This window comes from Lygodium microphyllum, chromosome 12 (assembly GCF_053477565.2).
Source record: "Lygodium microphyllum isolate KBCC chromosome 12, Lygodium_microphyllum_v1.1.10, whole genome shotgun sequence".
Taxonomy (NCBI): Eukaryota; Viridiplantae; Streptophyta; class Polypodiopsida; order Schizaeales; family Lygodiaceae; genus Lygodium; species Lygodium microphyllum.
In genome coordinates this window covers 70,194,377-70,207,047 of record NC_141146.1, presented here as the reverse complement: position 1 = coordinate 70,207,047, position 12,671 = coordinate 70,194,377, and the positions used below count along the sequence as shown (strand labels likewise).

At 42.3% G+C, this 12,671-nt stretch overlaps 1 protein-coding gene across 1 annotated transcript; it reads left to right on the top strand.

Moving 5' to 3' along the window:
• Positions 1 to 1,498: 1,498 nt before the first annotated feature.
• Positions 1,499 to 12,404, top strand: LOC148027892 (two-component response regulator-like APRR7). Its single transcript, XM_087689602.1, has 9 exons — positions 1,499 to 1,728; positions 1,822 to 2,572; positions 2,953 to 3,114; positions 3,197 to 3,330; positions 7,550 to 7,714; positions 7,802 to 7,943; positions 8,233 to 8,674; positions 11,100 to 12,108; positions 12,215 to 12,404. The coding sequence occupies exons 2-9, from the start codon at positions 1,987 to 1,989 to the stop codon at positions 12,317 to 12,319; spliced, it is 2,745 nt and encodes a 914-aa protein (XP_087545728.1). The 5' UTR covers positions 1,499 to 1,728; positions 1,822 to 1,986; the 3' UTR covers positions 12,320 to 12,404.
• The last annotated feature ends 267 nt before the right edge of the window (positions 12,405 to 12,671 follow it).

Here is a 12,671-nt window from a genome sequence, read left to right as displayed (position 1 = left end):
GATAAGAGGATGGTAAGTTGCTTATAAATTTTATGATGTTTAGGGCTTGGTGTACAGTTAATGAGGAAGGTGTTTTGGTAGAGAAACACACATAAAGGAGGGGAGGTGGGTTAAATACCATTGCAACACATGGAGCCATTATGACTCGCGTCCATGGAAAGCCCTTATGGGCAATAATAACAAATGTTAAACTTGGTGTATAGTTAATGAGGAAGGTGTTTCCACATAGAAACACACACTCAAGAGGGGAAGGGGATTAAATTCCACAGCTTTACATGGGGCCCTAATGACCTAGGGGTCCTAGCGCAAAGCGCTACTATGACCTTACAGACAATACTAGCAAACATTCGTTTAGGGATCCCCAACTCGAACACTCATGGTTCACCAAAAATTAAAGCTTTGATAGATGTTTGGAACAAGTCTAACACATTGAAATCACTCATGAGATTGGCTTGCTTGAGCCAAAATCTGACCTTCTTCCATACTACATGTAGGCACTCCCAAAATAGGAATTTGGATGAAAGCTCTTGGAGGGTGGTCGGCCTTATCTCGGGGGATACCCTCAGGTATATATGGTCCAAAAGAATTGAATATCATATATGGTCCAAAAGAAATGGTATGGTATTCCGGAGGAGTCCTAAGGAGCTGCCTCATCATTGTGTTGATGAACTTAGGCAAGAGGTCTTAGGCAAGAGGTCTTAGCCCTCAGGAGATGTGTTAAGGGTAGGCATTGTATTTCTAGGGTTTTTTTTTCCTTTTGAGAAAATTAAGTGCCGTGGCATAATGCCACATTGCATCACTTGTAAATATTTTACCTTTTGTTGGAATATAACTTCTTCGAACGCATTTAAAAAAAAAGGGAAGTCTAAAACACGGGATAGGTCCCTCGTTGCCGAGAGCGGGAGCTCTGTCGCGACGAGTCCTCTGAGGGTATGACGCTGGAGGCAAATCGGGGAAGCACAGACGTTCTACCGCTCCCGTCTCTGAAGATGCTCCACCGAGCAGAACAGAGCCTGTGTCGTAGATATCCCCTACATTTTGAGCCTCGTCTCGATGCTCCATGTCTCGGTTGATGGTCGATAAAGCGAGAGAGAGAGAGAGAGAGAGAGAGAGAGAGAGAGGACCCCGTCAATTTGTATAACCGCGTCACGCGTGCATATCCGCTTTCGCGGCTCGTCCTAGAAAGGAGAGACCTGACGGGAGGGTAAACTCAACCACTAAGACCAATAAAAATTATTACATGGAAAAGGGACAGGCCAGGAAAAGATATGGGGTGCGGTGGCGGGCAGCTTTGTCGCTCAAAATATCTGCCTACGTGGACGCTGCCCGGGGCCGGGGCAGCCTGCCCCCAACCCGCGGGCAGGAGGAGATCCTCTCGGAAGGCCGCTTTGGATTTGGGGCCATACAAACCCAGATTTTGATTTGGCCTGTAGATTGACATGCTGGCTGGCCACGTAGGCGGATCCGGGCAATAAGCGGGCCGGCCACGTCGGAGCCTAGAACGCCACGTCTCTCGCCACGTCATTGTCTCTCCCGTCTTGCACGCCTACCAAAAGCGATTTCGCCCTGCTTCCTCGCGCTCTGCTCTTCGTTTCTGCTCGTGTCCGTTTCTCTCTCTCTCTCTGTCTATCTGTCTGTCTCTTTAACCCTAATTCGCATACAGAAACCATCGCTGCATCGACCCCTGCCGCAGGCGAAATCGAGCTTTCCACCCTTTCTCGCATCGAGGTAACAGCTCTCTGTCTCCTTCTCCACCTTGTCTGTACTCCCTCCGCGCGTTTATCTTATTCCTTACCGTGCTACTTTTGTTCCACTTTCGAGGACTTGGCTGCTTCTCTGCTGCTTCCGCCTCGTGCCTCAGCCTCCAGCCGTATCCCCTGCACCAGCGAATGTCTTGTGTTTCTCGCCGGCGAGCTTCTGGCGTCCTGCGTTACTGTCTCAGTGTAGGCCAAGGTGCCGAAGGATAATACTGCGATCGCACATGAGATGTTGCTCCGAGCCCCTGACGATGATGCTGAAGGCAGGTGTCTACAGCTAACACGGTCTGGGAATGAAGATGGAGGATTCTCAAACAAGGAAGACTTGGACAGGGAACGGATCCCTATGCAGGATGAATGCCAGCCTGGTGTTGACTCTACAGTGAGAGCTAAAAGTGGTCATGGGCGCTCGAATTGTATTAAGACGGGGGAAACAGAATCTGGAAAAGCTTTGGATATCAGAGAGATGCAAAGGGTTAAGGCTGATGTAGGCCTTGGACGCCATATCAAAGATGCACGTGCCCAACCGGCTAATACTGTACCAAGTGGAGAGGAAGGTGATGATCTTTCTGAGAATGATCAGCCAAAGAATGACGCATACAAGGATGAGGCTGCCAGGGTTAGGAATATGGCACTTCAGGTATCTGTGTCCCATGGTGTACGGCAAGCTCAGCTGCTTCAACAGCAGCAGCAGGCTCCCACAGTGAGGTGGGAAAGGTTTCTGCCACAACGGCAGCTTCGCGTGTTGCTTGTGGAGGATGATGATTCAACCCGGCATGTTGTGAGCGCCCTTCTGCGGAATTGCAGCTATGAAGGTCGTTAGTTGGTCTTTCTTTCTTTCTCCAACACGTGAATGGGCATTTTTCTAGAGCAGCAATGGCTGCTCAATCAACAGGCTTGATAATTTAGGGTGTAGGATTCGAGTGTGCAAATTAACAGCTTTCTGAGCACAATTGTTCCTGCTAGAGAATGATGTACCTTGCGGCATAGTAGTGGTTGCAAGGAGAGATGTGAGATTCTTCGTCATCTAGCTTTGTAGCTTGTGAAACTTCTCCTTGACTTTGGTGCAAGGGTTGCCAGAGGAGTTGTGCATGCTTAATTGTTTGACCTTACAGTTTACTTTGTGTTATTTATTACTAGAAAGTGTTCACAGATCCCTGTTTCTAACTATTATTTTTGCATTTTGCATTCCCAGTGACATCTGCTGCTAATGGACTGCTTGCATGGGAGCTTTTATTGGACCAAGCTAGCCACGTGGATCTGGTTCTCACGGAAGTTGCAATGCCATCCTTATCTGGAATTGGGCTACTGTCAAGGATTATGGGTCACCAAGCCTATAAACACATTCCTGTTATCAGTAAGGGTCCTCATATGCTGCTGTGCTCTTTGAAATTATTTTCAAAGCCATGTGGTTAATGCTTTGCACCTGGCTTGTGTAGTGATGTCATCTCATGATTCAATGAGCATTGTTTTCAAATGCTTATCAAGAGGGGCAGTGGATTTTCTTGTGAAACCTGTGCGAAAGAATGAGCTGAAGAATCTGTGGCAGCATGTGTGGAGAAGGTGCCACAGTGTAAGAGCTTTACTACCTCTGTGTGTGTGTGTTTTGAGGAAAAGTGTCAGGTATATAGAGATCAGAATTTCTAGGAGCTTTCTTATTAAATGCAGTCTGATATTGTCACTACTCAACCTGGTAAGCAACGGGCTTTTTCAGTATACAGATTTTGTTGTATGTTGTTTGCTATGTATTTTATATGTATTTTAGAATCACTGAAAACAAAGTTCATTTTCTATACATGTCAATGTGTTAAAGCTGTGATATGCCAAATATTCTCCAGACTATCAAAGCCTACAGGAAGGGTCTCTCGCTATGCCTAAGAAGTCCTCTTTAGATCGTGGTATTGATTCCCCACATTACAACCGGAGTATATCTAGATGCATCACCAACAAAGGAAAGATAAAGGAATTAGTTATATCAGCCGAAGCAAAGTTGATGTTGCATTTGAAGCTACTTTCTTCCACTTTTTTAATTCCGTAAATGATTATCCACTTGAGACTCCAAGTGCAATCTCGAAAGGCCTTAGGAAGGCTTATTTGATCTTTGGATATCTTTTGTGGTGAGGGTCATTTGTTCTATGGTCATCTTTTATAGAAACATGTAACAATGTGTGGGTGTTGCTATTGGTCCACGTTGATGCTTAGGAAGGTGAATCACATCTAGAATTTTAACTTGGCAAGGTCAAATAATTGCAGCATCGAGGCTTTGAGAGGAGGCCGTGATTTTGTGTGAGGGTTGCAACTGTTGCAACCCTCCATGTACTTTAATTTTGTGTTTTGATGTGGAAGTCGAGAAAGTTGATACGTAGAAGTGAAATCTTATTGATGAATTGTCTATGAGAGATACACTTTGGCAAACATGTTTTTCTTGGGGCAAGTAAGTGAAACCACAATTTTTGAGTTTGTGGATGATTGGATTCCTTCTCTTTTTCTTTTCACACTCTATGGACTTTATAAAACTAATAAATTTGGTTGATGGCCGAACTTATTGGACAAGTTTGTCCTAGGACATGCTCCACTAAATCGTTAGGATAAGTTAGTAAAACTAGTTTGTTGATGTCTTTGATTTTATGGACTAATTGAAAGGTAAGGATTGCAAGGATAAGTTAGTAAAGCAAGTATATTGATGCCCTTTGATCTATGGACTAATTGGAAGGTGAGGATTAGAATAGAGTTTTTAACAATGATGACAAATGATGCACACTACTAGGAGGATGTGTATTTTTAATGCTCAGTGTTGGCGTTATTAAGTTGTGCACATGTGAAATGCAAGCTAGTTAAGTGATAGTGAGTCCTTAGTAACCTTAGTGATCAGTGGGTGATATTGATAAAAGCTGTAATAATTTATGCTTGATAGGTACTAGGTGGAAATTGGTGTCAAAAGTTGGCCTAGAATGTTTAATTAGCCATTAGTATCAATGGTGACATTTTTGGAGTTGTCATTAATTAATTAATTAATGCCAACTCCAAGCTGATTAGTGCTCAAGATCACTCGGTTGATAAATTGGTTTAGCCAATTTGATTGTTGGGAGTCTGGTTATTTTCTTGAGTCGTAAATAGTTATTAAATTAAATTTCATAAGGATGGATAATGTTGGAAATTGTTTTGGAAGGCTACCACTTGGCAAAATTTGCCCATGTAAGTGGGAAAAAATGTTTGAGGTTGAGAGAGAGAGAGAGAGAGAAAGGGGTAGGGCATTTTTAGCAAGTAGAAGACCCTCCAAGAGCGGGTGACACATTTAGAGGAGACAATAATAGTAGATAATAGTAGTTTGAGGGGTGTTTCGACCAACCAACATCCTATTTGGGGTGTTTCATCAGCGGAGACAACATTCATGGCTATCTAGACAAGGTAGCAATTGATTTCTTCCATTCTCTCACCGTGAAAGTTTGAATTTTCTCTCTCCTTAGCATTCTTTCCCATCCTCTAGTCTACTCTCATCCTTCCTTAGGAATGTCCAACAAAATCAGCTAGTGAAGGTGGAGAATCTATGTTGTTTGGCAGCTGCCTTGGGAAGTGTGCTATAAAAATTGAAGGCCTAGAGACTCAAGAGATTCAAGAGGCCATTCAGCCAACAAACATTTGGGGTTGAATTTGTCACCCAAGGAGCACAATTGAAGGCCAGTCCATAAGCAAACTAAAGGGCATATTGGTTTGAAGGCTTATTGTACATTTGTGACAACAAAAGGCATTCGGAGTGCAAATGAGATTCATGGAATCTCATTGTATTCCATCTAGATTGCAATTCAAGATAAAGAAATATCACAAGGGGCACTAGTTTTGGGGCCAATAGGTTATCCATTGTCCAAGATGAAGTCGTAACATTTGCATTTTCAGTTTATGTGAATTTTATACTTGCTGTAATTGTTGATTAATCAAGTCATTTTTATCCTCATTGAGAAGGAAGGCTAGTTGCACACATTGTTAGGCAGAAAAAGGTTGCCATTTTGAGGTATTCATCAGTGATTTAAAAGCAAAACAAAAAATTTATTGGGCAAGGTGGAAGTGACAAGCTAGAAGCCTCAAGGTTGCACTACCCAATCTCTCTATCTTGTCCTTATGTGTTGTTTGGTTGTTTGTTTGTCTCAATTTTCACAAGATACTTGATTGCAAATGTAGTTGAAACTAGAATGTTTGGAATGCAATGTTTGTCATATTAGTCAAGGCTTAACAAAATCTTAGGAACAAAGCAGTGAGTGCTAAGCCAATGATGCAAGCAATGTAATTTATGTGGAGTTTTGGTTTGAACACTTCTTTGAGAAGTCACCAAGAAGTGGAGAGAATCAAAGGGATGTAGCCTCCAATTAAGGTAGATGTTAGGAGATCGTAGGTCGCCTATTGAAGTTCGAAAGGGATCCCAATTATCCTGTTCTCAACACCTTTTATAGGTATCACATGCATTAGAAACATATTTGTTGTGCATTGATCATTCTTATCTTAGTAATGGCTCCTTTCTCTTATGGCATTTGTTTCTACTCTTGTTGTATTGGCTAGTAGAGTTTAGCTAGGAGTTTTAAGAACAAGTAGTTATGATAACAAGCGTTGTGGAAGTGGTTCTTGGTTGGGGGGGTCCCATGGGGGCTAGTGGCTTGCTTGTCGCAGGTTTGGGGGCAAGGCCCTTGACTGGATGGTAATGGAAATATTCCTTGGAACATGCCCTAGCAAACTAATGACAGCTAGTAATATGGTTTGTTAGTCAAGATGACCTAAGACTTGTGGGCTATAAAATGGAGATCCTCGAGGAACACTATCATCTAGTCAGAGTTCAACATCTAGCTAGCCTTAAGCTCTTCCATAGAATCTGTCAAGATTGCCATTTAAGCTTCACAATGGAAGCTCGAGGGTTGATACTTGTATCACTTTGTTTGCAATTAAAGAAATCTCAACTCTTCTCTAATTTGCTATGCACTCTCTTTCTTTGTTTAGATTTTGTTCGCCGCCCCGTGTAAGTTTTACATGCAGTACTTGTGATTTTAAGGATATGTGAATGGAACTTCATAGTAAGGCTTACTTACCTTGCTATCCATGACTTCTTGTTAGTGGAGGGCGTAGCAAGGGGTGATTTGTGCCCCCTAGTAGAGCATCCATGATAATAGTCGCATCTTTTCATCAACACACTGAAGTGCCAATGGATGTTCATCAAGTATGAATGCCAATGTGATGCAAAGGGCTTGACTTAACTATATTACCTCTCCACATGGTCTTATGTTGTGTGGACAATCCACATGTTTTACTAATTTGAATGGATCAATGCTTGGAGTTAAAATTTGAACCAGAAGAACTTTGACTTGTCATCCTTGGACTTACTCATGTGGGTCGCCATATTGAGTACAGGAGTAGTTTGGATCTTCTGCAGAGAAGCAACCTTTCAGTTTGCTTTGGTTCTATTGTAGGATGTGGAACCTGAAGAAGGATGGTTGGGGTTAAAACTGCAAGTGGAAAACTTAGTCTTGCCATCGTTGGACTTACTCATGTGGCTCACCAGATCGCATAGAGTAGTTTGGGGCTTCTGCAGGGAAGCAACCTGTCAGCTAATTTTCTTTGGCTTCTATTGCAGGATGTGGAACCTGAAGGACATCAGTGAAGAAAATTAGGTCATTATTACAGTGAATTCGTTAGGCCTGTCTTGTTAAGTGCTGTCTAATTTAGTACTGGGAATTTGTGCTGGAAGTATGCTGTGTGTTGGGGTATCGAATTGCTGTTGTAATTATGTTGTCCATCTTTTTGATGTGCAGTCAAGTGGAAGTGGGAGTGGCAGTGGCAGTGGCAGTCTAACTCAGAAAGCTACTCCTGCTGAAGGTGCTGCTGACTGCAACAACTCTGGCAGCAATGATGAGAGTGATAATGCTAGCAGTGGTTTGAATGTTAGGGGTGGTAGCGATAATGGGAGTGGCACACAGGTCAGTTGTCTGGTTATGGATGAGTGCTTCGTAGCGTGATAATCAAACATTTCCTGATCATGATGACTTACTCTCTGGTCTTTCCAGAGCTCATGGACTAAAAGGGCTGTGGAAGTGGAAAGTTGTCATCAGAGACATCGCGACTCATCACATGGCAATGCAATCTTGTCACAGCAAACTGAGGAGGGGTGTGCATCAGCTGCAGAAGTTTTGATAAAGGAAGGCAATGGTAAGAGATCTTTAGCATTCTGCAAGTAATTTGTGAAGAAAAAGTAAATATTCTGTTGGAAAACTAAAGTCACATGGCTTCAAAAAGTTTGTTTCAGTGGATGTTACAATCTTCTGTGACTGCATGCATCAATAAAGTTTCTTGTTAGCAGCAGCAAAGCATATCAGTTGGCAAAAGCATGTTGATGATTTAGTTGTTCCGCACTTATTCAACTGTGTTGTCTGCCTGCTGGAGCACATCTTTCCTAGAATAATAAATTCTGATTAATTTACTTTTATGTTTCATACAGATATTGCTATAGGTGAAGATTTAGAACTACCAACAGTAGGGTTCACTGCAGCAGAACTCAAGAAGGAAGATAGAACCAAGACAGTCTGTATAGTTCCACAGAATGACCCAGATACCATCTTTAAAAAAACTGGGAAGTTGGAGCAGGGTATTGGAAGTGGCTCTAGTCAGGAGAACTCCCCAAAAGCGATTGATCTTATTGGTGGGATTGCTTGTAATGGTGGTATTGTTAAAGAGGAACAAGGAGATAGTAGGGATGAAGAAGATTTGTTGGAGAAACATGCCAGCAATTCCCCAAGTTCTAAGGACAAAACGTTATCTGATTCTAGCTCCCCAGCTTCACTTGAGCTCACCTTGAAAAGACCACGCCATAGAGAAGAAGATAACAAAGAGAAGGATGGTAGATATGTCTTGAGACATTCGTGTTCTTCTGCCTTTTCAAGGTGAGCACTTGCTCTCTGAACTCTATGCATATGTGATGCTTCTTACCTGAAAGTGATAATTGTATTTTTTACAGCATGGAATCCTTTGTAGCCATTGGTATTGCGTTTTAGAGTTCTCTGTTTTCTAGACCCTCCTGGAGATGTCAGACTGTTTTAGATTTAAGTGAAGTGTGTGAGTTTCTCTCGGACTAACACAGTCGCTATCTTTGAGATAAATGCAAGTGATTGTTCTACTTCCATATATGTGCTTTAAGTTGCTATTGCAACCTGTTTAATGTCTAACTGAGGTAACTGTGAAACATTTCACCTCTATAATGTTTCACTCTTGTAACATTGCGTTTCTGTGTGAAAAGTGTCCCTCCTGGTTAGGTCCTAACTGAAATGCCACATGAAACATCAGGAGTAGGACATTTAAACTAGATATATTATGCTTTTTCTTAATAGAAATGTATTTGCCTCTTGGAATGAAATGGGCAGGCAAAAGAGTACATCCTGAAATGTCTCATTAGTTTCACCCATGGACTGTGATGAAATGCATTTCATGATTACTATGGATCTGACTATTAGAATCAGTTGCACGGACTAGCCAGAAAAAACCTATGGGATGTGGAGAACCCTTGTAAATAGAGGTTTGGTCAAAAGCAGATGCGTATAAGGTTTTACATCCTTTCTCTGTTAAAAGACTGAAGTGGCTTATTGGAGGTCTAAGACTTTACTGAATATTGAGGTCATGACAAGCTTGAAGAGCCTGCACTTGGTCAATCATTTCATGAACATGCATCTCAAGCATAACTCTGAAGAGTTTACTGCCTCTTTGTAGAGTCACAAACCATTTCAACTCTCGACAACATTCGGATATTCAACACCAGGTTACATATGGCCTATTCTCCATGTGTTTCTTATGCTACCAACTCCAGACACCTTTTATTTGTCCTGCCACAAACAGACTTCTAATATTTTGTGTCACCTTGTTTTGATATGCTGACCATTTGGGTTTGTTGGAAACACGAGATGACAAAACAGGCTGGGTTGACTATTGGTAGGCATTCTAACATCATTTACATGATCCAGACTTGTAGCAGCCTTCTGTCTGATCCTGAGCAACATGCAATGGGAGCTGCCTGTTTATGTTTCTTGACACACACATGATAGATGAGAAAGAACATCTAGTTTCTCTGACCATCATGTGGTTTAGATTGGTATTGTTACTCCGACCATTCGTTAACCAATTGCCCAAATGAGATGTCATGGAACCTAGTCCACAATCTCAAAAAAAACCAGGCAATAGCGAGCTTCATTTTTATGGAAATGGAGTGTCTTCTTTAATGGGGTTGCTACGGGCCTTCTTGATGTGGTAGTCTCAAACAGGCTGGCCTGCAGACTATCAATGTGGAGAGGAGTGTTGGGCTATCTGTCAATTAATTGTTGTGCGCTGTTATAAGGGATGAAGCGTTGGTAGTGAGAAAGAGGGAGAGGAGGGAAGTTGGCAGGGCAGTGAGGAAGCTACTAGAGGAGAGCTCGAGGGCTGGTGAGGAGAGGAGGATGTGCATGTCGATCTTACTCATGACATGATTGGAACATTGTCACAAGGAAACTCCACTTTCTTTTGGAAGATTCATTTTTTAGTTTTGTGATTTTCAAATGGGTACTTTGTTGGCATTTTTCTTTCCATATCCAGGCGATCATGCTGGTGTAAATGATCCTCTCCAACACAGCCACACTTTCGACATATGTTTCATGCCAAAATGAGTGCTTATACTTTTCTAGAGAGAAGGAATATCACTAATTCCCTCATCTGCCTCCAGAGTTCGCAGAAAACTGGATATGATGTGGAGGACATGAATGTTTAACAAGAGCCCAAGTCTAATCTTTGTAGTTGCACTTTGTAAAAGGATCCAGTTAAAACCTGTTATCCTGATAAGATCTACTTATTTCGAAAGAGAAGTATCACATTGGGGCCTTAATATTCATTCGAAGTTTAACACACACTGGCATTTTTGCAGAGCCAATGTCCTAATAGTTTAGTAGATACTTGCAAATTTAACCTCAGGAATGTCTGCAGAGCCAGCATCCTGAAAGCCCAGTGCATGTTCAAGGTTATCGCTTATTTTTGACATATATTCTGAACTGATCATAATTCGGCTCAATTGCTAGACCTTATTATGACAAGGTCTAACAGCCTAACTCTGTACTTTGTGAATATTTTGATTGATGTGATTGAAGATGTCCTATGCATAAGCATCTGGCTGTTGAAAAATGAAAACATGTTTTCTTGCTGGAAACCTTTGAATAACATGCAATTAGTTTTGTGCACTCAGTAATGTGGTCTAAATTTATGTCTCCATTTCAATGATCTATATTTTGTCTTTAACTGCTTCAACAAAGTTCTTGCATAATTTCATTGCTTCAACTTGGAGGTGTGCAGGTATAACAACAACAACAACCACATACCCATGAATTCGGGCAATCCTTTACCCACTTTACAATCCAAGCCTGTGGGACTCACAGGCCCTGCTTTCCACGTTAATGGTGCTGGAAGTAGCAGCCCATCATCTTTTCCTCTTTCCACGCAGATTGAAAGAGTTGCCTCCTCAAAAGATAGGACAGATGGAGGTCAATCATCACCATTTCTTTCCCACACATGCCATGGTATCGGGAAGCAAGAAAGTAGTTTCCCATCAGGAAAGGAATGTATCAGTATTTGCACCAGCAAGGAGGAATCTGTGCCTTCACACATAATTCCAGGGCCAGGAGCTCAAGCATCCCTTCCTCTTCCTCCATTTTATGATGGTCTTCCTCCTGCTGCCTTTGGTCCCATGAGCCATCCATTATTTTATGCAGGTGCGGCTGCTGCTCATTGGGCTGCCACACCTTCAGTTCCAGAAAGCGGTGAGGTTGATGGTGGCCATGTATCATATGAACAGAGTCCTGCCCAGCCCAATAATCAGCATTCTCAAATACATCACCATTCACATCATCATCACCATCACCATATTCAGCACCATTATCATCACCACCAGCATGCATCTCAGCAGAGACCTCGAACACCACAGCATGAAGACCAAACCATCATGAATGTTGGAACGTCAGCTCCTTTGTGTGGATCGTCAAACATGGCTGAAGTGGTCAATGGCCAGAGTGGAAGCAGCAATGGAAATAATGGGAATTTAAGTTTGAACTGCAGTGCTACGGGAAGCAATAATGGAAGTAATGGCCATAGCCATGCTCAAAGTGCTGCTGGTCAAACAGCTGGTGGCTATACAGATGGCTATACAGATGGTAACCAAGGGGGGAATGGTAGCTCTGGAGCAGCGACTGGTTTTACAGTTGCTCATGGAGTTCTCTCAGGTGCTGATCAAAATCGATTTGCAAGGAGGGAAGCTGCTCTCACGAAATTTAGGCAGAAAAGGAAAGAGCGGTGTTTTGAGAAAAAGGTGAGGACCATTTTCAAATGCATAACTGTTAGTTTACCTAAACTCCTGCATTTCAACTATTATCTGAACTCCTGAATTTCAACTAACATCACCTACAAATCTGCAGGTGCGCTATCAAAGCCGTAAGAGGCTGGCTGAGCAGCGCCCCAGGGTCCGGGGTCAGTTCGTAAGACAGTCAGTATATGAGTCTATCAACAATGAGCCTGATTAAGCCCTTATTATTTTGACTCTTGTATATCATGTTTGGATCACTATTCTCCCAATTCAGAAGCACAAATAGACATGATTGCTGCTTTCTGATTTTGTGTGAAAACACTGCAGGTTTTCGTTTTTTCCTGCCAGGCTTTGGGCATCAATCTGTGATATTACTTTTGCTTTTAGTTTTTTCTGGCTGGACTTGTTGTAGGTTAGTGCTGCCAGGCTTTTGAACCTTAGGGTGGGCATCACTGCAGGCATGGCGAGATATGCTTTCTTTAGAGAGTGTTCTCATAGACTCTTTTTAGCTTGGCTGTTCTCTGCCAATGGTTTATATTCACTTATGATGTCTTTACTAGACCATTTCT